This window comes from Lissotriton helveticus, chromosome 11 (genome assembly GCF_964261635.1).
Source record: "Lissotriton helveticus chromosome 11, aLisHel1.1, whole genome shotgun sequence".
Lineage (NCBI taxonomy): Eukaryota > Metazoa > Chordata > Amphibia > Caudata > Salamandridae > Lissotriton > Lissotriton helveticus.
This window is the reverse complement of record NC_136072.1, coordinates 793378490-793404489: the sequence shown is the minus strand read 5'-3', so window position 1 is coordinate 793404489 and position 26000 is coordinate 793378490. Positions and strand designations below refer to the sequence as shown.

At 49.7% G+C, this 26000-nt stretch overlaps 1 protein-coding gene across 4 annotated transcripts in view; it reads right to left on the bottom strand.

Moving 5' to 3' along the window:
• Positions 1-26000, bottom strand: part of OGDH (oxoglutarate dehydrogenase) — a 666388-nt gene that overhangs the window by 179611 nt on the left and 460777 nt on the right. For all 4 annotated transcript variants that reach the window (XM_078666769.1, XM_078666768.1, XM_078666770.1 and 1 more), the window contains 3 exons: positions 15731-15859; positions 15384-15534; positions 15155-15282 (listed from right to left, as the gene is read on the bottom strand). In XM_078666769.1, coding sequence (XP_078522895.1) covers positions 15155-15282; positions 15384-15534; positions 15731-15859 — 408 coding nt within the window. The remainder of the gene's footprint in view (positions 1-15154; positions 15283-15383; positions 15535-15730; positions 15860-26000) is intronic.

The window sequence follows — 26000 nt, the reverse complement described above, 5'->3', positions numbered from 1 at the left end:
TGGTAGACTGGGCAGGCATGATTCCTTCTATACAAGGTTTGAGGATTTTGAGAAGAAAGCATGCGTCTTCCTACTCTACCTCCACCCCTATTTCCACTCTGAAGGGGTTAGTCGCTTTCTTAACCAACCCATTGGTATCTTGAGATGCCATCCCGAGGGGAAGGTCTCGGAGGGATACATTTCTTTTTCTTCCTGTGGGGAGTCTGTCTTGACATCTTCCCACAAGATTTCTTCCTCAGGTATGTAAGTCGCCCTGAATGAAAATGTACACTTCTTCCATTTATGTGTCCTGTGCTATCTCCGGCTCTGTAATTTGTGTCTGGTCTCAGTTTTTTACCTAAAACCTTAGGAGCTCTCCCCGCCACCCCACAGTGTGTGGCCAGTTTCCTCTAGAACTTTCTTTTTTCCATTAAGCATTCTGTCTTGGTCTCCAAAGCACTCTTCTTCCTCTCAACTTCGACGACATTGGAGGTTTTAGTGTTCCCCCTATTGGGACTTTCCTTTTCAGGGCCCCTATGCCTCCTTCCCCCTTCATCCTTGATTGTCTTCTTCAGCTGAGGCGAGACCCTTCAGCAAATTCTTACTGGTGTTGTTCTCTCACCCAAGAAGTGGAGTCTCTTGAGCTCCTCCTTTTTTTCCCCGGGATAGATGGCTTGACATTTTGTGATTTAACTTCACTCAAAGACTTGTGCTTCAGCGTGATGGGGGGTGTTAGACCTGGCATCTTTGGCGTGGTTTCCCCCTATCTTTTTGCCTCTACCGCCTGTATTTTTGATTCTGTGCTGGATTTCGTTTTTGCTGGTTTCGATGCTTTGGGCACTTTGCCACTGCTGTTCAGTGTCAAAGTGCAAGTGCTCCCTGTGTAAATTGATATTGTGATTGGTTATCCATGATCGGCATATTTGTGTCACCAAGAAGTCCCTAGTGAAGTGCACTGAGTGTGCCCCATGGTCTCAGGAGCAACGCATCGCTTGTTTTCCACCGCACCAGCTTCTGCTTTGGAAACTTTGTCACACTTAAAGGTACTGTTGGCTAAACGTGACGCAACCGTGAACTTTTCATGCAACTGTGGATTATTTGATCGCAACTTTAAGAACTCTTTCGCAACCATATTCTTGAACTGTGTATGTTGGATTTTTTTCGTTTTGGTCTTGTGTAGTTTAGATTAAATACCTTTATTTTTCTTAACTGTTGTGGAGTCAGTTTGTGGTGTTTTCACTATGTTACTGTGAGTGTTGGTACAAATACTTTACACATTGCCTTTGATAAGCCTTGACTGCTCGTGCCAAGCTACCAAGGGGGTGAGCAGGGGTTATCTAAGAGTGTTTCCTCGTTACCCTGACTAGAAGCAAGGGTCCCTATTTGGACTGGACCTACCTCTGCCAACTAGAGACCCCAGTTCTAACATTAATAATAATAATAATAAAGGGGCTTATAGAGCGCTTGGTTACGCCATCCGGCGTGTCCCCGCGCTGTGGAAAAGAGTCTGAAGCGTGACAGTAGCCAGGATCCATAGGTCCACACTCATGGAGGGGCTATTGAGAGAACAGATGAGTTTTAAGAAGTCTCCTAAACCTGATCTCTGATTGTTCCATCCTTAGCCCTAGCGGTAGTTTGTTCCAATTTTGCGCCGCTAATAGGCGAAATGAGCGTCCACCCATTCTAGCTTTCTTAGTCCTGGGGATAACCAGCAGTCCTGTCCCGCCTGATCGCAATGTTCTACCTGGTCTGTATCTTGTGATGAAATTTTCCAGGTACATTGGAGCTTTTTGCCAAAGGATACGATGGCAGATCATAAGGGATTTGAATAATACCCTTTTTTTGACTGGAAGCCAATGCAGGCCTTCAAGGGCAGATTTAGACGCGGCCCTTCTGGGAAGTCTCAAGATCAGGCGTGCAGCCGCATTCTGCAGGACTTGAAGACGTCTGATATTCTTTTCCGGGACACCCAGAAAGAGGACATTCCCGTAATCTAGTCGGGAAGTAACTAAGGCGTGAGTTACCGTCTGTCTGGTCTCTAGTGGGAGTAAATCAAGTGTTTTTTTGAGGGTTTTTAATATACCGAAACATTTCCCTACTAGCCGGCGGATGTGGACTCAAAAGAGAGGGCCGAGTCCACCCAGACTCCCAGATTCTTAACCTCTGAACATGGTATAGGGGTGGGGCCCAGACATTGCGGCCACCAATCTGGTGTCCAATGAGATTTGTCTCTGCCAACCACTAGCACCTCAGTTTTTGTACCGTTCAATTTCAAGCAGTTGTTATTCATCCAGGAGGCAAGCTCCTGCATGCATTGCTTAAAATTGGAAGCCTCAGCCGACGGCGCTTGAGATAGAGTGATGAACAGCTGAGTGTCATCTGCGTATGACACTAATTCCACTCCAAACGCCTGCACCACCTCAGCCAGGGGGGACAGGTATAGGTTGAATAAGGTGGGGCTTAGGGCCGATCCTTGAGGGACCCCCTGTTCCAATGCCACCTTTTTGGACTGAAATGATACTCTTTGGATCTGGAAACTACGCTCTGTCAAAAAGGATTTCAGCCAACCCAGCGCTGGGCCCAAAACGCCACCTCTGTTCAGACACTGTAGCAAGGTGAAATGTGCTACAGTGTCGAACGCAGCGCTGAGTTCTAGCATTATCAATGCCATGGTATATCCGGCATCTGCTCCTTGCCTGATGGTTTCTGTGGCTCTCAGCAGCGCAGTTTCGGTGGAATAGCCTGCCCGAAACCCTGATTGAGAGGTGTGCAGAAGCTTAGCTCTCTCCATGTGTGCAGACAGGTGGATATTGACCACTTTCTCTGCTACCTTCGCAACGTAAGGCAGCAAAGAGATGGGCCTCAGATTTTCGAGGATGTCATGGCTGAGAGTGGTCTTTTTCCTAATAGGTAGTATCACCGCCTTTTTCCAAGATACTGGCAGCGTATGAGATGTAAAAGAGATCTCCAGGACGTGTCTAATGTATGGTTCAAGAGTCTCTAAGCTCTCACCCAGTACCCTGGGGGGTGCTGGGTCATTAGGGGACCCGGACTTGATACTACGACAAATACTCGTTAAAATTTCTGGTGGGGGGACTGTAAAGCAGCTCAAATTCTGTGTCACTGTACTGTCTCCCAGAACTTCCTCAAAAGTCAAGCCACTCCCAGGATTACTAGTGAAAGTGGCATAGATGTTCCTGGCCTTCGAAGAGAAATAGTCTGCCACTCTATTACATTCTTCTACGGAGTCATTATCTGGGGTATTTGAGCCAGCTACTGTGGAGATCTCTTTATAGATTCTAAAGAGTTCCTTGGAGGAGTTCTCCGCCTCCCCAATTCTGATTTTATAATGGGCGGCTTTAGCTCTTCTGAGTAGGCTATGATATTTCCTCTGTCCTTCCCTGTAGAGTTTCCGCTCCTGTGATCTATACTGTCTTCGCCAGCTCCTTTCCATTCTCTTACAGTCAGCCTTGGCCCTCTGCAGGTCAGGAGTAAACCAGGGAGCAGATCTACTAGCTCTCTTACCCGATGTCTTCAATAAGGGGGGTGCCACTTTGTTGAGAGCCTGTAAAATGCGCTCATTTAGGTTATTGCTAGCGTGTTCACTGTCGGACCCTCCCGGGGGGCCCCCTTCCCTGAGCAGCTGGTTAAAAGTGTCCTGCGAGAAGTTTTTCCATTTCCTACTAGGGAAATTATTAGTCTCTCCCTTCATCCGATCTTCTGTGAATAAGGCCAAGTTAAAAGGCACCAGTGAATGGTCTGACCAGGGGACCGGGAGTGGAGTCCCTACCTCCACCCCATCCCAATTGGCAAACACTGGGTCTAACAGATGACCCCGTAGGTGGGTGGGAATAGTCGACTTAAGATCCAGCTGCATTGATTGTAAATCCTGACATAGTTCCATCGCCTCCTTGTGCAGGGTGTCTTCAAAATGCAGGTTTAAATCACCGAGCACAATGATTTTGTTCCGCCTAATCGCCAGATGGGCTATGCTGTCTAAGAGACTAGATTTAAAATTCCCAAGTGTTCCGGGGGGTCTATAAAGGAGGATACCAGTAATAGAAGACTTAGGGCTAAGCTTTAATACAAAGTGTCCTGCTTCACTGTTGCTCATCGGTAAGGGAAGGAGGGAGCACTCGTAGGGTGTCTTCGTGATAACTGCGATACCGTCTCCCCTACCCTCTGCTCGATCGATTCTCGCTAACGTGTATCCTGGGGGGAGGGCCTCCACTATGTCAGGGTCAGAGTTAGGTCCTAGCCAAGTTTCCGTAAGAAATAATACGTCGAGATTTTCATCGAGGAGGAGCTCCGAAATCTCGCCGCAATGTTTCCCGAGGGATCTACAATTTAGTAATCCACCGTAAGCAATTTGCAATCTGCCTGACTGCCCTGTTCCCTTTTCCCTATGAAGGAGCAGTGTCGGCACTTCCTCAAACGCCATGCCGCCATGGAATGTCTACAAGCCAATACCAGAGGAGGGCGTAGCTGTAATAATTTCTCTTTCCCATACCGAATAGGTTGGCAGTTGGTTTGGGCAGGGGTCCTTGCCCCAGTCCCCGTACGGCCACGGACGGGCGCAGACGGGCTTGCCTTTGGCACGCCGCCGGCACGTCCGCTGCGCGGCAGTTGTGCTAGCTGCATTAAGTGGGGGAGGGAGGGGGAACTAGAGCGCTGACCTGCTTGCTGTCTGCCCGGAAGTGCTGGGCTCCTCCTCACCCTCCGCAGCAAACACCCACAAGGACGCGGCGGACCGGGGCAGGAGTTTACAGGTTAGTCATCAACTTCCCTTAGCAGTTCCCACCATTAAGAAGTGGAGTCTCTTGAGCTCCTCCTTTTTTTCCGGGATAGAGGGCTTGACATTTTGTAATTTAACTTCACTCAAAGACTTGTGCTTCAGCGTGTTGGGGGATAACTTGAGTGTCTTGTCTTTTGGGTCCCTCAGGGGACTTTCAGGCATGCAGCACGGAAGGCTTAGATTCTTGTCCATGTTATTTAACCTCCTGTGAACTACTTTTCAAGGCCGATGGCTGGATGTTTCCCATGTGCATCCACTTCCTATATGTTGATGTTGGAGAAACCCATCTCCATGAGGCAACACCTCTCTCATTTTTATAGCTCTGACAACCTAGCCATGCCTCTGGGAGCCCAGTATGCTCCAAGAATCTGATCTCAGAATTTGGAGAGTGCGCACGGAAAGCAGTACTCCACCTTATGGTCTTTTGGAATGTAAAACACACATATTGGCAGTTTGTTGTTTAGGGTGAACTCTGTCAGTTTGGAGCAAATTTAAAGAGCTTGGTCTTGATAAACCTAAAGAATTCCTAGGTTGACCAGATAACATTCTCAGACCATGTCAAATCCCGCCGCCAAAACCCTGAATAACCCCACTCCAGTTTCAATCTTGATCACTTCTCTTGAGCGTTTTCCATTTTCCTTCAAGGTATTCTTGACTATTTGACAAAAAAGTCGGGAGCTTTCGTGATGCACTTGCATACCCAACTGCAGAAAAAGAATCAAAGATGGTGGACACTCATGTGGCATTGCGGAATTACCGTCTACATTATGCAAGGGCTCCGTCTATGCCGACTCACACTAAGGAAACTTTTACGAGATAAGACACTTCTGTATCAAATCACTAGAGTGTGAAATTGTATAAAGTATGTGAATCAAGAAGAGATTTCATGCAGCAAAAAAGTTTTTGGGACAGAGTGATACCCGGGATCTGTATCGAAGGGCGTGGAATAAAACAGAAGCAATGTCAGAGCACTGGTATGCTGCCATATACAAATCAGTGACATCACACATGCAGAGGCACTCGAGTCAGGTAAGAGCTGTAGAGTCGCCTGTTGGCACAGGACAACTATTGCAACTATTCTGGATTCAGTCTATTGCCTGGAGGAGATTCTATAGATGAAGAGTCAGCAAAGAGCTGTACCAGAACAAATCATACAGTTACACATGTCCTGCTTCTTAGGATCATGTTGCTTTCTGCGTCACTAGAGGGCCACTTCATGACAATTTAGTCTGAAGGGTACCAGGTTCCTCATCCAATCACACATTAGGAAAAATGGACTGGCTTTTAACTGGTTTACTCTAATACAGGGGTCTTCAAACTGGCGGGTGGGAGCAATGAATATGCTACTTACCAGTATGCATCTGTTCTTGGCATGTAGGGCTGGTGACATTCATATCTATAGCATAGATCGCCGCCTAGTGTTGGGTCCGGATGATTGCACATTGTTGTCCTGGAAGAGTCTTCGAAGTATCACGAGATAGGTGGCTCCTCCCCTGGACTACAGTGCGCATGGGCATCGACTCCATCCCCAGATTGTTTTTAGCCATTGTGGCAAAGATGGAGTGTAATAGTGTAAGCAATGGCCATGCTAAGAGTAAGTGTTAAAAAGTCTGCAGCCGCTACAGGCGCCGGGGAGGAGGGCGGGCGATATGAATGTCAGCAGCCCTACATGCCAAGAACAGATGCATACTGGTAAGTAGCATATTCAATTCGAGGCATGTGGGCTGCTGAATTCATATCTATAGCATAGAATACATAGCAGTCCCTCCATTAACGGCGGCCGCCTGTGCCAGCTGCAGAAGTCTGAAAAAGTGTTTTAAGAACAGCCTGCCCTACAGCTGCCTGCTGCTTGGAGTGCACATCTACACAGTAATGTTTAGTAAATGTGTGTGGTGTAGACCATGTGGCTGCTCTACAAATATCTTCCAAAGGGATATTACCAAGGAAAGCCATAGAGGCCCCCAACTTGCGGGTGGAGTGGGCTCTTGGAGGGACCGTCAAAGTGCGCTTAGCCTTGTGATAGCAAATTTGAATGCACATAACGATCCACCTGGCTATACCTGCTTTGGAAATGGGGTTGCCTTTGTGCTGGGCTGAGAAGGCAACAAAGAGTTGTTGTGTTTTCCTAAAGTCTTTGGTCCTACCGATGTAGTACATCAAGGCTCGTTTGACATCAAGAGTGTGGAGCATTCTTTCGGCAACCGTTTCTGGGTTTTGAAAGAAGGCGGGCAGTTCAATGGTCTGATTGACATGGAACTGCGAAACCACTTTAGGAAGAAATTTGGGGTTAGTGCGCAGCACCACCCTGTTGGAGTGAATTTGAATGAATGGCTCTTGTACAGTGAGCGCCTGTAGCTCACTAACACGTCGCAGAGACGTAATGGCAATGAGAAAAGCCACTTTCCATGTTAAGAACTGAATCTCACATGAATGTAGAGGCTCAAAAGGTGGGCCCATCAACCTGGTGAGGACCACATTGAGGTTCCATACAGGAGCTGGCGGGGTCCTGGGAGGGATGACCCGCTTCAGGCCTTCTAGGAAAGCTTTAATGGCAGGCACTTTGAAAACGGAGAGATGCTGCCTGTTCTGGAGATAAGCCGCTATGGCGGATAAGTGTATCCTGATGGAAGCGTATGCTAGATTGCATCTGTAAAGATGTAACAAATAGCAGATGATGTTGGGAGTGGATGCATCTAGCGGGTTGATGTTGTGTTTAGCACAGTAAATGACAAACCGCTTCCATTTTGCTGCATAGCAAGCTCTGGTAGTGGGCTTCCTTGCCTTCCGTATGATATCCATGCATTCAGGAGGCAAGTTAAGGTAGCCAAACTCTAAGACTTCAGGAGCCAGATCGCCAGGTTGAGCTGTTGCGGATCTGGATGCTGAATGTCGCCATGGCTCTGCGTCAAAAGCCTGGGCGCGAGGTGTAGCCTTTGATGCGGTACCACGGAGAGTTCTAGAAGAACAAGTTACTTACCTTCGGTAACGATATATCTGTAAGAAACAGTAGTTAGTATTAGATTCCTTACCTTAGAATATCCCCAGGCGTCAGTCTGGATCCGGAAACTTTTGCGTAGCAGTACCCCTGCGCGTCGGTAGGCGTCGTCTGCAGGCGTCCCCTGCGGCTCCGCGTCGTCGGCGTCGTGCGCCGTGATGACGTCGCTGGAGTATATAGACGCCGCCTCCGCGCGCTGACGTCAGTTCTTTGCACACAGCTTTTCCGCGCCAGAACACGCAGAGCCATGTGAGAACTAACACTGGTGCCATGTGAAACTAGGGCCCTGAAAGGGATGTCCTTAACCCTAGGTATCAGTTCGCAGAACGGGGAGGATGGGTGGGGCGGTAAGGAATCTAATACTAACTACTGTTTCTTACAGATATATCGTTACCGAAGGTAAGTAACTTGTTCATCTGAAAGAAACAGGTTAGTATTAGATTCCTTACCTTAGAATAGATACCCCAGCAATACCAACCCCGGTGGTGGGTCTGCGAACCAATACAATCCTACACCAGAAAATCCTGGAGGACCGAACGGCCAAAGAAGCCGTCCCTCCGGACTTGACTGTCCAGGCAGTAATGCCTCGCAAAGGTGTGCAGCGAGGCCCACGTAGCCGCCTGGCAAATGTCCTGCAAAGGGACTCCCCGGCCCAGGGCAGTAGTAGCCGCCGTGGCCCGAGTGGAATGGGCCCTCAGCCCAACAGGAGGCTCCTTCCGAGCCAAAGAGTAGCATGCTTTGATGCACAGGACGACCCACCGAGAGATGGTTCGTTTCTGTACCGCCCTTCCCTTCTTCTCACCCACGTAGCCAACAAACAGTTGGTCATCCACCCGGAACTGGCGTGTGCGATCCATATAAAATGAAAGCGCACGTTTTGGGTCCAGACGATGGAGCCGCTCTTCATCTTTTGAAGGATGCGGAGGCGGGAAGAAGGAGGGTAAGGTGATGGACTGCCCAATGTGAAAAGCAGAAACCACTTTGGGCAGGAAAGAAGGTCTAGTTCTAAGAACCACCTTGTCAGGATGAACGGACAAGAAAGGAGGTTTAACAGAAAGAGCCTGGAGCTCACTCACTCTCCTGGCAGAGGTGATGGCCACCAGGAAGGCCGTCTTTAAAGTGAGAAGACGGAGAGGACAGGAATGAAGGGGCTCAAAGGGAGCGCACATCAGGAAAGTCAAAACCAGGTTCAAGTCCCACTGAGGCATCACGAACGGAGTTGGAGGATACATGTGCGTGATGCCCTTCAAGAATCTTAACACAATAGGGGACTTGAATAAAGATGGCTGATCAGGTAGCCTCAAGAAGGCGGAAAGGGCAGAAAGATAGCCCTTGATAGTGCCCAGAGCAGAGCCCTGCTGGGCAAGGGAAAGGAGGAAGAGGAGAACCTCAGACAGAGGGGCAGAAAGGGGATCCACAGCCTTTGCTGTGCACCATGCCACAAATCTGTTCCACCGGCAGGCGTATACCGACTTTGTGGAGGGACGCCTGGCTGCCAGAATTACATCACAGACTTCAGGAGGCAAGTCAAATGGCCTCAACTGTCGCCGCTCAATCTCCAAGCATGGAGGTGGAGACTGGACAGGTTCGGGTGGAGGACCGTCCCCTGCTGCTGCGACAGAAGGTCCTCCTGAAGGGGCAGGCGGATCGAGGGACCGACTGTCATGCTGAGTAGCTCGGGATACCAGTATCTTCGAGCCCAGTCCGGAGCCACAAGGATAACTTGGGCCCGGTCGCGCCTGATCTTCTTCAGCACTCTGGGCAGAAGTGGTATAGGCGGAAAGGCGTACAACAGACCGCAACTCCACTCGCGCCGAAAGGCGTCGCCGAGCGAGTGCCGTCTTGGAAACTCCAACGCGCAGAACTGATGACATTGCGCGTTCTCTTCTGTGGCGAATAGATCTAACCAAGGCTCTCCCCATTGCTGAAAGAGGCCTCTCGCCACGTCCGAGTTCAGACGCCATTCGTGATCCACCGAGCACCGACGGCTGAGTTCGTCCGCCCTGGCGTTCAGAGAACCTGCCAGGTGTTGAACCGTCAGAGTCACGCCCTGACGTTCCAGCCATTGCCAGAGACGCAGAGCCTCCTGGCAAAGGGTCCACGACCCCACACCGCCCTGTTTGTTGCAGTACCACATGGCGGTGGTGTTGTCCGTGAACACCTGCACTACACTCCCGTTGACAAAGGGGAGGAATGCCTTCAGTGCTAGGCGAATCGCCCGCAGCTCCAACAGGTTGATATGGAGCCGGGACTCCGCCGGACACCAGATGCCTCTGATCTCCGCCTCTCCCAAGTGGCCACCCCAGCCCTGGAGGGACGCGTCCGTCACAACCACGTGCTCCGGTTGGGGAAGGGAGAGGGATCTGCCTCTGACCCAATCGCGGTCCGTAAGCCACCACTGCAACTGTCTCGCAGTGCCCTCCGAGATCAGGACATGGTCGGATAGGTTGCCCTGATGCTGGGCCCACTGAAACTTCAGGTCCCACTGCAGAGCCCGCATCCGCCACCTGGCGTGATGCACCAGTAGGATGCAGGAGGCCATCAGCCCCAGAAGCCGCAGCGTCAACCTGACCGAAACCCGGGATAACGGCTGAAAGATGGGAATCAGAGCCTGAATATCCCGGACCCGCCGTTCCGGGGGATAAACCCGAAACTGCGCCGAGTCGAGAACCGCTCCGATGAAAAGGAGCTTTTGAGAGGGACACAGGTGTGATTTCGGCACATTGATGGAAAACCCCAGCTCGTGCAGGAGGTCTGCCGTCATCTGAAGGTGGTGGACGACTGTCTGGGGCGAGCCCGCCTTCAACAACCAGTCGTCGAGGTAGGGGAAGACTGAAACCCCTAACCGGCGCAGATGAGCTGCGACCACCGCCATCACTTTCGTGAACACCCGTGGGGCGCTGGTAAGGCTGAATGGGAGCACGATAAACTGAAAGTGCTCCTGGCCTACCGTGAACCGCAGGTAACGCCGGTGGGCCGGCAGGACGGGGATGTGAAAATACGCATCTTGCAAGTCCAACGCTACCATCCAGTCTTGTGGGTCTAGAGCAGCCAAGACCTGAGCCAAAGTCAACATCTTGAACTTCTCCTTCCAGAGGAAGCCGTTGACGTTCCGTAGATCCAAGATAGGACGCAGGCCTCCTTTGTCCTTCTTGGGCACCAGAAAGTAGTGGGAGTAGCAACCACACCCTACTTCTGGCCCAGGAACGCGCTCGATGGCCCCCTTGGCCAAGAGGGTCGTAACTTCCTCCTGCAGAAGTGTCAAGTGGTCCCCCGACACACGGTGGTTCTGCGGTGGCATGGCTGGAGGAGTGGACTCGAAGGGGAGGGCGTAGCCCCTTCGGACGAGCTGCAGCACCCACCTGTCCGATGTTATCGCGCGCCAGCGGGAGTGGTGATGGCGAACCCTGCCACCCACTGGCGTCACGTGAGCCCGAAAGCTCGGACTAGGAAGGCTTGGATGCAGCAGCGGGGGGAGGTGTGGACTGACCTCGCCGCTGGCCTCTACCGCCACCACGGCGGAAACCACGGCCGCCACCGCGCTGGGGAGCGTTCTGCGGCGCGTGGCTGGCAGCACGTGTGGGACCGCCCCTCCCTTGGCCACGAAAGGGGCGAAACGAACCCGTCTGCTGGCGCTGGGTCGAAAGACCCAAGGACTTGGCCGTGACCCTGGAGTCGTTGAAGCGCTCCAGCGCGTGGTCCGCTTTGTCACCAAACAGGCGACTGCCATCAAATGGCATGTCCATGAGTGTATTTTGGACGTCTGGCGAGAAGTTGGCAGATCTCAGCCAAGCATGGCGACGAATCGCCACCGTCGTGGACATAGCCCGTCCCAGCGAGTCGGTCGTGTCAAGACCACAACGGATCGAGTACCGCGCCGCATCCCGGCCTTCAACCAAGGCCCGGGTGAGCTTGTCCCGCACTTCCTGGGGGCATTGCGGCAAACACTCCTCGACCGTATCCCACAGGGAGTGGGTGTAGCGGCCCAAGAGGCACGCGGTATTACAAGACCGCAGTCCAGCGCTCAAAGAGGAAAAGACCTTTTTACCAAATTGGTCATACCGCTTTGATTCCCGATCGGGCGGAGCCGACGGGAATGCGGACTGTGAAGTGGAGGCCTGGATCACCAGACTCTCCGGGGAGGGATGGGTGGATAGGAAGGCAGGGTCGTCCGAGCACGGACGGTGACGCCTGGCAACATTCCGGTCAACCGGTGCACCGGAAGCGGGCCTGGACCAGGTGCCCAAAAGGACATCCGTCAGGGCCTCATTAAACGGCAGCAGAGGCTCCTGGGGGCATGACTGCGGTTTAAACACTTCGGTCAGAATGTTCGGCTTGACCTTCGCGACGGGGAGCTCAAGGCTCAAGGCCTTGGCAGCCCTCATCAGGACCACCGAATAGGCAGCCCCTGCCTCAGACGCCACAGGGGTCGGGGAGACAAACCCAGGGTTGGGCGACTCGTCCAGACCACTGGCATCACCCAGATCACCTACCCAGTCCACATCATACTGGCAGGCACGGGATAAAGGGTCCTCAGACCCCTCCCAACCCTCTCCATACTCGTCCTCATCGTCGTATTCTGGATCGACGATATAGACTTCGGGGTCAACGGGCCCCATCGGCGCCGGATCCGGCGTCGGACGACGCCGGTCTGACTCCGCGTCAGGAGTCAGAGGAGGAATGGGGGTGGCGCCGCGTGGCGTCGGCGCCGGGGACCCGACGCCGGCCGGAACCGACGGCAGAGTCGCTGCACCGCGCGGAGGCGGTACCACGGGTTGGCCCAAAGGAACCGACGCCGGAGAGGCCGGTGGACCAGCCGGCGACGAACCTGAGGGGCCCAGCGGCGCCGGGGCCGGAGCCACCGGCGGCGTCGGGGCAGGAGCACCCGAACCGCTCGGGCCCCCAGACGGGACCGACGGGCCCGCAGGCGCCGTAGGCCCCGCCGGAGGAGACCTCGCCCTCATAGCTATGAGGAAGGCCTCGATCTCCTCACGCGACGCGCCTTCCCCAGGGACCGACGGGTATGGGGCAGACGGCGTCGGCGACCCACGCGGGGCCGCGGGGGTGGGGCCACCCGAGCCCCCGGCCGCATCACGCGGGCGTCGGGGGGAGTCGGGGGTGCGATGACGACGCCCCGACTTCTTACGCTTACCTGACGAACCGGAGGAATGGTGGCGACTCCCGGAGCGCTCATGGCGGCTCCGCGATCGTTCCTTCGACCGCTCCCTCGACCTCCGACCGGACCGGGACCGCTCTCGACGCGGGGCCGACACTCGGAGCTCGAGAAGCTTGCGGGACCGCTCCCGCCTAGCTTTACCAGTCAAGGCCCGACAGTCGACGCAGGACTCCACGTCGTGGTCCGCGCCCAGACACCGGAGGCAGAGTCGATGGTGGTCGGTGACCGACATCAGGCGGTCGCACTCGTCGCAACTCTTGAAACCGGGCATCCTACCGGCACCGTAGAAGATTAATTAGTTAACAAAAAACTTGGTCAAAAGACCGGAGTACTGCTCTTCGGATCTGCGCTAACTGGCGCGGAAAAAAGAAGAACTGACGTCAGCGCGCGGAGGCGGCGTCTATATACTCCAGCGACGTCATCACGGCGCACGACGCCGACGACGCGGAGCCGCAGGGGACGCCTGCAGACGACGCCTACCGACGCGCAGGGGTACTGCTACGCAAAAGTTTCCGGATCCAGACTGACGCCTGGGGATATTCTAAGGTAAGGAATCTAATACTAACCTGTTTCTTTCAGATACGTGGTGTACCATGGCTGGCGTGCCCACGTTGGAGCAACCAGGATGAGTGTCATCGAGTTTAATGTGTTGAGAAGTTTGGAACCAAACTTGTCAGTCTTCAGTGTAGCCATTATGGTGTTGTGGAGTTCGTAATGACAACCTCCCAGCACCATATACTCTTAAAGGCATCACTGCACTTATAATGCCCAGGAATGGCTCGGGGTACTGTAGGGGCAAAGGGATCATGCACCTGTGCCCACACCACTGGCATAGGGCACCCAGCTAGAGGGGTGACTAAGTGTGCCAGGGCAGTGGGTTCTGGGGGCATGGCACACAGGGATGTGTGCCATGTAGACTATTTGTTTATTTCTGTACTTAGACACTCAGTCTGCAAAGTCAGTGTGTGGGTGTCAGGGTACAGGGTCCCTAATGGGTGGCACAATAAATGCTGCAGCCCTTAGGAGTCTTCTCTGGTCAACAGGCCCTGGGTACCTAGGGTACCATTTACTAGGGGCCGATAGGTGGCCAGAGATGCCAATTGGGTTTTAGGTTCAATACAGTTTTAGGGAAGGAACACAGGCCCTGAGCACCTGGTTGGCAGGAGCCCAGGGCACACTCAGTCAAAGTACATCAGCAGTTCAGAAAAAAGTGGGGGCATACCAATGCAAGAAAGATGGCACTTTCTCACACTATTGCAATCACTGTAGCTATTGTGTTTACAAAGTCTATTGTCTTTTTACAAAGTAATTACCTAAAGTCACTCGTATTGAGAAAAGTATATTTTGATAAATGTTGGTTCTATAATAAATATATATCCTTTGATATAAAACCATTGGCTTGGAGTTCAGTTGCTGCGTGTGTGAGACCATTTGCTGACTGAGTGTGTAAAACAAATGCTTTACACTGTCCTCTGATACTGTCTTACTGCTCGACCAAGCTACCACTTTAGAGAGTAAGGTTAGATCTAACTTTAGCCTCTGCCAAACCTATGGGGTCTGTGGACACTGTACCTATTTGGGAACAGTATATACAGAGCCACTTTCCTACAGAGGTGAACTCCGCTCACTGAGTTTTCTGCACTCCGTGCTCAGCAGAAAACTCCGCTCCTTGTAGTGTAGCAGAGTTCCCCCCCGCTCGCAAATGGTAAGTTCGCAAGCGCAAGCTGCCACTCCGGTAGAATTTCTACCCGAGCGCAGGAAGACCAGCGCACTGCACTTCGCCACTTGCGGAACTCTGCAGAGTTTCTTTTGTCACTTCGGGGAGTTCCGCATAGCGAAACTCCACGAACTATGTCCAGGCATGATCTACACCTCATGGCAAAGGTTACATGCAAGGAAACAGTTGCTAATCATGAATTAAGCTTTTAATTATAACGAATAACATATTTGTAAAATGCTTTAGCAACAGTCATCAATGTGAGTGAATGTCTAAAAAGAATTATCAGGAATGTTCCAAGATACAATGAATAAATCTGCTGATGGGCTCTAATATGTCGGGATCCATAACTAGTAAGGGCACCGCTAATCCACAAGCAAGAAATAAGTCTTAAAGGACATGGATGCCCGTTACAGTAGACCTACTTGAGAATAAAACCACTAGGGACAGTCACAATTCAAAGACACCTTGAAGGCCTCTGCTTCCTCTTACCAAGGACGCCATATTCAGAGAGAGAACTGTTGCACACTGTGTAAGGAGCCTGGTTTGGCCAAAGATGGTTCATTGGGATGCAGGTTCGCTTGTCCACGTTCTGGTCATGAAGCACATGGTGACGGTGACTGGGTGAAGGAGAAATATATCATGATACAACCAAAACATAGCACACAGCTGCAGCAGATCTATAAGTAAAATAATGTGGATCAGTGTCACTAAGACCTACCTGAAGGTACCCCTCTCAACATCTTGCCCACTCAAACGGATATGGATGCCCTCCTTTAGGAGGGAGCCAAATGCCATGTACTCTGCCAGCGCCCAATCTACAGTCCTGTTCTTAACCATTTCTCCTCTGGTTTTCAAAATCCGGCTTAGACCTGCAAAAAACAGAAAAGGGCTCAAAATATTGAACAATACAAAGGTAACATATTATGGATGGGTCATAGTTTAATGTAGATATTCTACTGATACAGCGGCTAGAAAACACTTAAAACTGTAGAAGTTGAGCATAGGAGATAAGATTGTCTAGAACTATTTGTATCCAAGTCAAACAAATGTCCACTATCTGTATACCTCCGTGGATGGTGAAGTCTTCCACAGGCACAGAGCTGCCAACGTTTCCTATATGGGTAAGATCCTCTTCAGGTAGGCCAGTTGATGGGCAAGTCATGCTCCTTGGCTGTCCATCTAGTGTGAAGAAACCTAATGGAGAGGAACAAAACATGTGAAACAACAACCACATGCAATGAAAATATGCAGCAGAGCCTGGAAATCTAAGAGTAAGAACTTGTTCTATTAATGAAAATGATACGGCTCCTCAAAGGTAGAGAGTAGTTTCCATTTCAAAGTTCATAAGGTGGCAGATCAACTTTTTCAGTCTGGCAATTCCATATTTTGACCTACTCTGAAAATCCAAAACAAGTCACTGTGCTTGCTTGGGATTTATGCAGAATTATGTATGCAACAACATTCTTTAGAGTATATTTCTCTGCTGCTCGACAACACCATTACAGTTTGCTCATATGTTAGATTTCAATCAAAAACAGCATACAATGTATGTGTCAGGTAATATTCTGTAATTTGGCTGCCAACTTTGGCAAATGATTAGCTTGGGTAGAATAATAAACAAAAAAGGATTTAACGTTTTTTGTATTTATGTTATGAGTAAAGTACTGAACGCATTCCAATTTAACACTATACACTTTTGTTTTTTAATTATATTTTGAGTATTTCCAGTCATTAACACGAAAGGGGTTGTAGAGCATGCGATTAAAATAAGACTTTATTTGATCCGTTATCAAGCTGATATCTTATTTGCTGAGAAGGTGGCTCATCTTAATCTTTCCAGAAAAAAAAACATTTTCCTATAGTTACCTGCAAATAACTTACTCTTAATTTTCCAAATTTCTGGTGTCAAACAATGCAAGCCAGATGCTAACAAAGCTTTATTAAATACAATCCAGTAGTTTGTGTTCTTACCCACTTGGTATATTAATAGCTCACTGAAATTAAAGAAGAGTTCAAGTAGCTGGAACAGTCCACTTCCAAACTGCCCATACTAGATATCTGCCTCAGGGTAGTTTAGAGATGTCAGTGGGAATAAATGTATAATGAAGAACTGCAACGAGTACAGGTACCCAGGGAAGTGGGTGGGTGCATGTGAATCTACAACTCTACATGCCAAGAACAGACGCTTACTGGTTAAGTAACATTTGTTCAAGGCATGTGTGCTGTAGATACACATGGTTTGCATAAACTAAAAAGCAGTATACTTCAAAAGCGGTGGTTAACTTGTAGATGTCACAGTTGTTTGGAACAGTGTTTTAAGTACTGCTTGGCCTACATTAGCCTGTTGATGTGCTAACACATCTACACAATAGTGTTCGGTTAATGTGTGTGGTGTAGACCATGTAGCTGACTTACATATGTCAGCTAGAGGAATGTTACTGAAAAAGGCCACAAAAGCCCCTATTTTGAGAGTAGAATGCGTTCAAGGGGGTATGGTTAAAGTTCTTTTAGCTTTAGCATAGCATGTTTGAATGCATTGAACAATCTATCTTGCAATACCAGATTTAGAGATAGGATTGCCTGTGTGAGGTGGAGCAAATGCAACAAACGTTTTGCGAAAATCTTTTGTCCTATCTATGTAGTACAGTAAAATTCTTTTAACGTCAAGGGTGTGGAGAGCAAGTTCTCCTACAGAATCGGGTTGAGGAAAAATGACTGGTAACTCAACAGATTAGTTTATATGAAAAGCAGAAATTACTTTGGGAAGGAATTTAGGGTTGGTGCGTAGAACTATCCTGTCTTTGTGTAGCTGAAAGAAGGGTTCTTCTAAGGTTAATGACTGTAGCTCACCAACTCTCGTCAGTGATGTGATGGCAATGAGGAAAGCAACCTTCTGTGAGAGAAATTGCAAAGGGCACTTGTGCAATGGTTCAAAAGGTGGACTTATAAGCCTTGTGAGAACAATGTTGAGTTTCCATACTGGAGCAGGAGGAATCCTTGGTGATATTACTCTTTGTATTCCTTCCTTGAAAGCTTTGATTACTGGAACTCTGAATAGTGACAGATGTTGCCTATTCTGTAAGTATGCAGCTACCGATGCAAGTGAATAGATGTATAAGCTAGTCCAGTTTGCTGTAAATGAAACAGGTAACCGATTATGTTTCGTATATAAGCATCTAAAGGATTGATTTTGTTATTGCAGTATACAACAAATCTTTTCAATTTTACTGCATAGCACGCTCTGGTTGTAGGCCTTATTGCTTTCTTTTGAATTTTCAGACATTCTGGTGGTAACATTAAATAACCAAACTCTAGGACTTCAGGAGTCAGATTAATAAATTCAGTTCTTTGGGATTTGGATGTCTTATTTCTCTATTGTTCCGTGTGAGGAGACAGGAGGTGTGGTGCAGCTTTTGATGTGGAAGTAGTGACAGCTCAAACAGGGTGGTGTACCATGGTTGGCGGGCCCTTGTGGGAGCTACTAGAATTAGTGTGAGATGTTTGCCTGAGTTTCCGAACTACACACGGAATGAATGGGAGAGGCGGAAAAGCATATGCAAATATCCCTGACCAGTTCATCCATAGGGCATTGCCCTTTGAGAGCGAGTGTGGGAACCTAGAGCCAAAGTTTGGGCATTTTGAGTTTTCGGCTGTGGCAAACAAGTCTTTCTGTGGAAATCCCCATGGTTGTAAGTATGGAAGGAGTACTTGGAGATTAAATTTCCACTCATGAATTTGCTGTCTCCTTCTGCTGAAAAGGTTGGCAATCTGATTCTTTACTCCTGGGAGGTGTTCTGCAAGAAGAAAAATATGGGGATGGATTGCCCAATTCTAAGTGGCTTGAGTGAGTGTTGACAGTTGGAGGGAGTGTATCTCGCCCTGCTTCTGCATGTAATACATTGCTGTCATGTTGTCTGTTCGGACTAGGACAGTTTTGCCTATGCGGTGAGTTTGAAAAGCTTGCAGTGCTAGAAAAACTGCTAAAAGTTCCAGATAGTTGATGGGGAGACTATCGTGCTTATTGCTCCACAGACCTTGTATTGTGTAATCTTGGAGATGATGCCTCCAACCTGTTGGAGATGCCTCTGCTGGGAGCATGATCTGTGGAATAGGGTCGATGAAAGGCCGTCCTTTTGAGAAGTTTTGTGGGTTCCACCACTGCAGTGATGGGTACGGCAGTCTTCCAACACTAGATCGGTTAATTGACCCTGCAAATGATTTTACGGACGCGCTAGGCACTCTTGTAAGAGGCGCATGGGAAGTCTTGCATGGGGTACAATTGCGATGGAAGAAGTGCTATCCCTATGCACTCACTTAATACATTCAATATATATAGTTTCTCCTTTTGGGGTTGGCGCCACCTATGTCGCGCGGCGTCCTTCCGCGCCTTCAATAACAATGAACTCTAACAAGTAGACCAATTACTTGTAAATAGGTGCGCGTGACTTATACATGAAACACAATGGGATTCTTCACATCTGTAGAATATATTTTATTGGTCAATGTTCCTTTATATCATGTTCCTTTTTTCTGCATCAACTTTGATTATTTCAATTCATAATCATGTAATTCCAAATGTCAAATATGCAATACATCACGTTGTTTAAATTCTTCATACCCAATGCATTTCGGGTCATCAATTGCGATGGAACACACCATCATTCCCAGTTGCATAAATACTCTTGCTGGTAAAGCTTGATTGGGTTGAAACAATAGAATTATAGTCTGAATATTGCAAATTCTGGCTACATTGGGAGAGGCTAGAGCTTTGACTGTCTAGACTGGCTCCAAGGTAAGACTGCATCTGTGTAGGATGCCGGTGAGATTTCTGTGCATTGACCATGAAGCCCAATTGATGAAGTAGATCTATTGTGATCTGTGTGTGCTGTAGACAGTTGTGGTAAGTGCTGGCTTTGATAAGGCAGTGTCTAGATAGGGGAAGACATGAATATGATATCTTCTGAGATGAGCTGCGACTACTGCAAGACATTTGGTAAAAACTCTGGGCGCTGTAGTCACTTCGAATGGAAGTACCTTGAACTGGTAATGTTTGCCTGCTATCACAAATCTCAGGTATTTGCGATGAGCCGGATGAATTAGAATATGAAAATATGCATCTTTTAAATCTAGAGTGGACATAAAATCTGCTCTTTGTGGAAGTACATGTTTATGCGTCACTATGTGAAAGTGTTCTGGCAGTCTATAAAGGTTTAACTCTCAGAGATCCAGAATAGGCCTTAGGGAACCATCCCTTTTGGGAATGAGAAAATACAGAGAGTAAACCCCTGAGCCCTGGTACTGTATTGGGACCGGCTCTATTGCTCCTTTTAGTAAGAGAGATTGGACCTGTTCGAGCAATTGTAGGTGTTCTGGAGACCATTTATGAGATTGAGGTGGAGTGTTTGGGGGGTTGCTGGTAAGCTCCAGGCAATAACCATGTTGGATAATTCCAATCACCCATTTGTCTGTTGTTATAGTCTGAAAATGGGGAGAAATTGTTGAAGTTTCTCCCCCCCCCCCCCCAACAGATATGGTGTAGTCGGGGGAAGCGTAGGCAAGTCACTGTTTATTAGTGGAAGGGGAGTTACAGGGTGTGTTGCCCTTACCACTACCATTTAAGTTGTTCCCTCTATAACCTCCTCAAAGAAATCCTCTGGAGGGAGAGGACTGGTTGTTACCTTTTTAGGTTTAGGTAGTCTTGGCTGGGGATGGGGCTTTGGACCTTCCTCTGTAAAAGGAGCAACGAAAGGAAAAAGGAGCGACAACAGGAGTCTCTGTTGGACAGAGACTGGAGCGCTCCCATGGACTTGTCCACTTCAGTGTCCTTTTTCATCTTTTCTAATGCTTGATCTACGTTAGGACCAAAAAGATTTCTTTATCAAAAGGTGTATTAAGGATGGATTGTTGGGCCTCTGGTTTAAACCCAGAAATTCTTAACCAGGCATGTCTCCTGAGAAAGATGCTAACCTTTCTAGCCGCAGTGTCTGAAGCATCTAAAGCACATCTTATAGAAGAATTAGAAATGAGTTGACCTTCATTTACTAAGTCCTCCGCCTTAGCTTTATGCTTGTCTGGAAGATATTGAAGCAATTGCTCCATTTCATCCCAGTGTGCCCGGTCGTACCTGGCTAAGAGATCCTGTGTATTTGCAATGCACCACTGATTTGCATCATGAACAGCTATGCGCTTGCCAGAAGCCTCTATTAACTTAGACTCCTTAGCTGGTGGAGAAGCATCTCCGGATGTTTGGGAATTCGCCCACTTACGAGCATTAGACACTACCAGGGAATCTAATGGCAAATGGCCCCTGATAAATACTGGATCTGTTGGGGAGGCTTTATATTTTGTGTCAATCCTAGGAGTCGGGATGCATGCTCTTATTGTGTCATTAAAAATCTCATTTGCATGTCTCATTATGCCTTTAAGCGTGGGAAGTGTTTGTGATGACCTGTGTGTGGAACCTAAAGTTTCAAACAAAAAGTCTTCCTCTAGTGAACTTGGGAAGTGCCACCCCATAATATTGTACAGCCCTGGCAATGAGGTATTCGTGGGATGCATTGTCGCCTGGAGGAGATGGCTTGGCTGGGCAAAGGTCTGGATCATTATCTGCTGGGGGGGGGGTCAATTGTATAATCGGTCCATAGATCCATTGGGAGATGTGTCCCTCCATCATCATCATCATCATCATCATGGTGAGATTTTAGAGAATCCGGAGTTGTGAATTGCAAAGGATTCGCTGGTGGAGAAGGAGGTAGTGGAACAGGTGGGGATGGTGGATAAAAAGGACTTGTAGCAACAGATTTCCTTTTTAAAGGGATCTTGAATGAAGAGTCCACATCAGGAAGTTTGTGTTTATGAGGTGGCTTGGTGTGAATATGCCCCGTCTCAGGGTTAATATATATCTTCTTTTGCCTGGGATCCGTTTTCAATGAAACAACGTCTAGTTTCGAATCCAAAGGGGTATCTTTCTGTTTCGGCGACAAAGTTTTCGGTGGCAGCGTCTTCGATGCCGGCGTAGGCTGGCCTTTCTTTGCGGAAGGTTTCGCCTCCGAAGGCTACTTGTCTTTCGGCACGGAGAATTTTGGCTCTGAGCCGGACTTGTGTGTTGGAAACAGATGGCTTCAGTTCCGAGGAGGACTTTTGACGACTTGGTACTGAGCTGAAAGGCTTTACTGTCTGCTGCAGAGCTGAGCCTGGAGGCGGGGCATCAGAAACGTTATCTCGGTGCCGATCTTGGCCAGGAGGCAGAGGTGGTGCCAAAGCTTTATACTTTTTTGGAGTGGTTTATAGTGGCAAAGAGTCTTTGGTGCTCACGTCACTTTGTCCCTGCGGCAGTTCTTCGGCATCAAGGTCTATCTCGAGCTCATAGTCAGAGAGAAGAGGAGAATCCTTCCTCCTTTTCGGCCGCTGATGCCTCAATGTCTTCTTGGCTGGAATCTTCACCGAAGATGTCCGGTGTGTCTTCGATGCTTTGACGCGGCATCTCTTGACGTTGAGCCAGACGTTCGCAAAAAGTTTTCTTTGATTGAAAAGACCTGTAACCGTCGCTGTGTTCTTCTTTGTGCTCAGGAGACAAGCACAAGTTGCACACTTCAGGTGAGTTGGTGCGTGGATACTTCGCTTGGCACTGAGGACATAATTTAAACGGTGTCCAATCCACCGACGGAGGGCTGACCCGGCGCAGTTAGGTCGAAGGCCGTCCACATAGATTTCCAATCAAAAAGTAGATTCTGTTGCCGAAACGATACGCAGAGAAGTAGGACACGCATACAAAACAATATCAGAGGGTAGAGAGGATTGCACATCGAGGGGAACCCGAAGAACGGTTTCCAATCTGAGAACAGCAATTCACCTCCGAACCTAAAGGTGGAAAAAAGCAATATTAAAATGGAATTTTTTGACCATGCGCACTGTCACCGAAAGTAAGAGTCACCTTACCTTGTGACTAGGAAAGACTTCTTCGAAGAAAAACTATTTGTAAAACATCCAGACCCAACACTAGATGACGGGAGTATGCAAAGCATGTGTATCTACAGCACACATGCCTCGAACATACATTTTCTTTTGTGGGAAGTGCGGGATGGGCTTCTGTGAGAACGTGCCATCTTTCTTGCATTGGTATGCCCCCACTTTTTGCTGAACTGTTGATGTGCTTTGACTGAGTGTGCCTGGGCTCCTGCCAACCAGGTGCCCAGGGCCTGTGTCCCTTCACTAAAACTGTGTTGAAACCAAAACTCAATTGGCATCTCTGGCCACCTGTCAGTCCCTAGTAAATGGTACCCTAGGTACCCAGGGCATGGTGACCAGAGAAGAACCCTAAGGGTTGCAGCACGTATTGTGCCACCCTTATGGGCCATGTACCCCGACACCCACACGCTGCCTTTGCAGGCTGAGTGTCTAAGTGCAGAACTAAACCGAGAGTCGACATGGCACACATCCCTGTATGCCATGCACACAAAACCCACTGCCCTGGCATACCTCAGTCCCCCCTCTAGCTGGGTGCCCTATGCCAGTGTGTGTGCCCAGGTGCATGTGCCCTGTGTCCCAACAGTACCCAGGGCCATTCCTGGACCCTGTAAGTGCAGGGATGCCATTAAGAGTATATGGTACTGGAAGGTCGTCATTACGAACTCCACAGCACCATAATGGCTACACTGACGACTGACTAGTGTCTCAGCACATTAAACCTGCACTGATGCCAGTGTGGGATTTAAAGTAAAATGCACCAGAGGGCATCTTAGAGATGCCCCCTGAAAACCTAACCTACAATCCAAGTCTGGACTGAGAGGCTGCCTAGGGTGCAACACAGCAGAAATGTTGCTGGCCCCCTGGGTGGAGAGCCCCCCGCTCTCCTGGGCCTGCAACAATGCACTTCCTGAGCGAGGTGCTAGATCTCCTCCCCCAGGATGGGCAGGGGGAAGCTTCAAAGGCATGCCGCCTCTGTGAGCTTCTCCAGACCATTTGCTGTACCCAGCAACTGTCCCCCACCAGTTTTGACCCCCATTCTGGCGGGAAGACTGGTGGGAAAAACTACGTCAGGAAGGGAGGTGTGCCAGCCTTTGCCATCCCCACCCCTCAGGTGGGGGAGACTAGGTGAAGCATGACCCCAGGCTCCGGCCATCTTGAAGGTGGGGAGCCCTGCCCAATCCCAGCTAGGCTCCTGCCCCCCTCCCACAGGAGAGGGGGGCACCCACTCCAGGATAGGGACCTATTGGTCCCTGCCCTTGCCCTAGCTGTAACACCCCTAAATTCAGTATTTAGGGACTCCCTGAACCTCAGCGGCACTGAGGCAGCCGGGTGCAGAGTGCCGTTTCACCGTCAAACGACCTGTGGTTTCCAATGCAGAACCTTCAGTTTGCAAAAGCCCTGCAGGCAGGGAGACAAAGGACTTCTGGGTGCGACCACCACTTCGAGCCTAAGTTGAGAAGTTAGGGGTTGGTTAGGCATCGTTGGTTTGGGCACACAGGGCTGTGGGGCGTCTGGTGCAGGGCTGCCTTTTGGGGTTGGATCTTCTTACCAGCTCGGGGTGTGCGGTAAGGGGGGCCTTCTGGATTTAGACTGCAGGTGTTGGCTGGAGGCAGGTCAGGGGTCGCCGGATCACGGTTCAGGATCGCTGGGGTGACCTTGTGGTGTTTGGCCACTCGAGCTCGGGCTGTGGACGGCGGGTGCAGAGTGGGGCGGATTCGCGGTCTCCGGCCGGAGCCAGAGGTTGCAGTTGAATAAATCCGATGTTCATGGGAGAAGCAGTCTTTATAAGTGAACGCAGGCAGGTCCCTCCAGGGTTTTTCAGGTTGCTGGCTGCAGGACACACCGGGATGTCGCAGGAGCAGGTTCGAGGGGAGACAGGCCTGTAGGCCTGGGGCCAAGTCAGTGGGTGTTGTCCTCTTGTTAGCTCTGTACGGCTGTTCGGTCCTTTTTTTCTTCCTGTCGCTTCTGGATCTGAGGAAGCAAGGTTCAGGGTGCCTTCCTAAATACTAGATTATGGGGTGTTACAGGTAGGTAGAGGGCAGAGACCCATGCTTCCCTGGGGTGGGTATACCCCCTATTGTGCCACCCTCCAGTGGGAGGGGGGCAAAAGCCTGGCAGGGACTCTGAGTTGTGCTTCACCTGGCCTCCCCCACCTGGGGGGGTGGAGTTGGCAGAGGTGGGCACTTCTCTCTCCTCACTTGTTTTTCCCGCCGGTTGTCTCACCCAAAGTGGGGGTAGAACCAGTGGGGGACCAGTTGTTGAAAGCAGCAAGTGGTCTGGGGAAGCTCACAAAGGCAGCATGCCTTTGAAGCTTCCTCTTTGTGAACCATGCCCATCCTGGGGGGGGGGGGGGGGGGGGGGGAGGAGGAGGCTTGGCACCTCGTCCCAGGATGTGCATTGTGTCAGGTCCTTGAGAGCAGCACTCTATCGGCCCAGGGGTCCAGAAACATGTCTGTTGAAGTTTTATACCAAACATCTCAATTTTCAGTGTAGCCATTATGGTGCTGTGGAGTTCGTAATGACAAACTCCCAGCACCATATACTTCTAATGGCAGCACTGCACTTACAACGTTTAAGAATGGGCTTAGACACTGTAGGGGCACAGGGCTAAAGCACCTGTACCCTCACCACTGGTACAGTGGACCCATCTAGAGGGTCAGTGGGTTGTAGGCATGGTACACATGTGTGTGCCATGTCAACTCTTCACTTCGTTTTGCACCAAAACACACAGCCTGCAAAGAAAGCGAGAGAGCGAGAATATAAATATACACCCCCCCCGCTCTACAGGGCCTCTAATGGTGGCAAAAGAAGTGTTGCAGCCCTTAGATGTCTTCCCTGGGCACCTGTGATACCATGTACCAGGGGCTGACCTGTGGCCAGAGATGCCAATTGGGTTTAGTTTTGGGGAAAGAACACAGGCCCTGGGAACCTTATTCGCAGTGACCCAGGGCACACCAAGTAAAAGTGCATCAGTAGTCTGGCAAAAAGTGGAGGGGTTACTGCTACAGAAACCCACTTTCCTACACGTTACTTTTGAGATTACTTTTCTTACACAGTGTAGTATATCTGGATACTACACTGGGACATTTCCTGTAAAAAGGTAAGTTAAATAGTTTTTGTCAGTTAGTACAATTTTAAAGAATTTCTTTAGGTTTTCCAACTCCACACTTAGAAACTTTTCATAGAAAACCAGTCAATGTTATCCTATGGAGGAAAATAGTGTTAACGGCTCAAAGGTAAGTACTTTGTTGTGGGAGTTGGTATTCTGGGCATAGACTCAGGGGTCCCCCAAGGTCAAGTATGCACTCTTGTTACACCCTCAGCGGCACTGGAACGGCTGGGTGCAGAGTGCTGTTTTAGCGTCGGA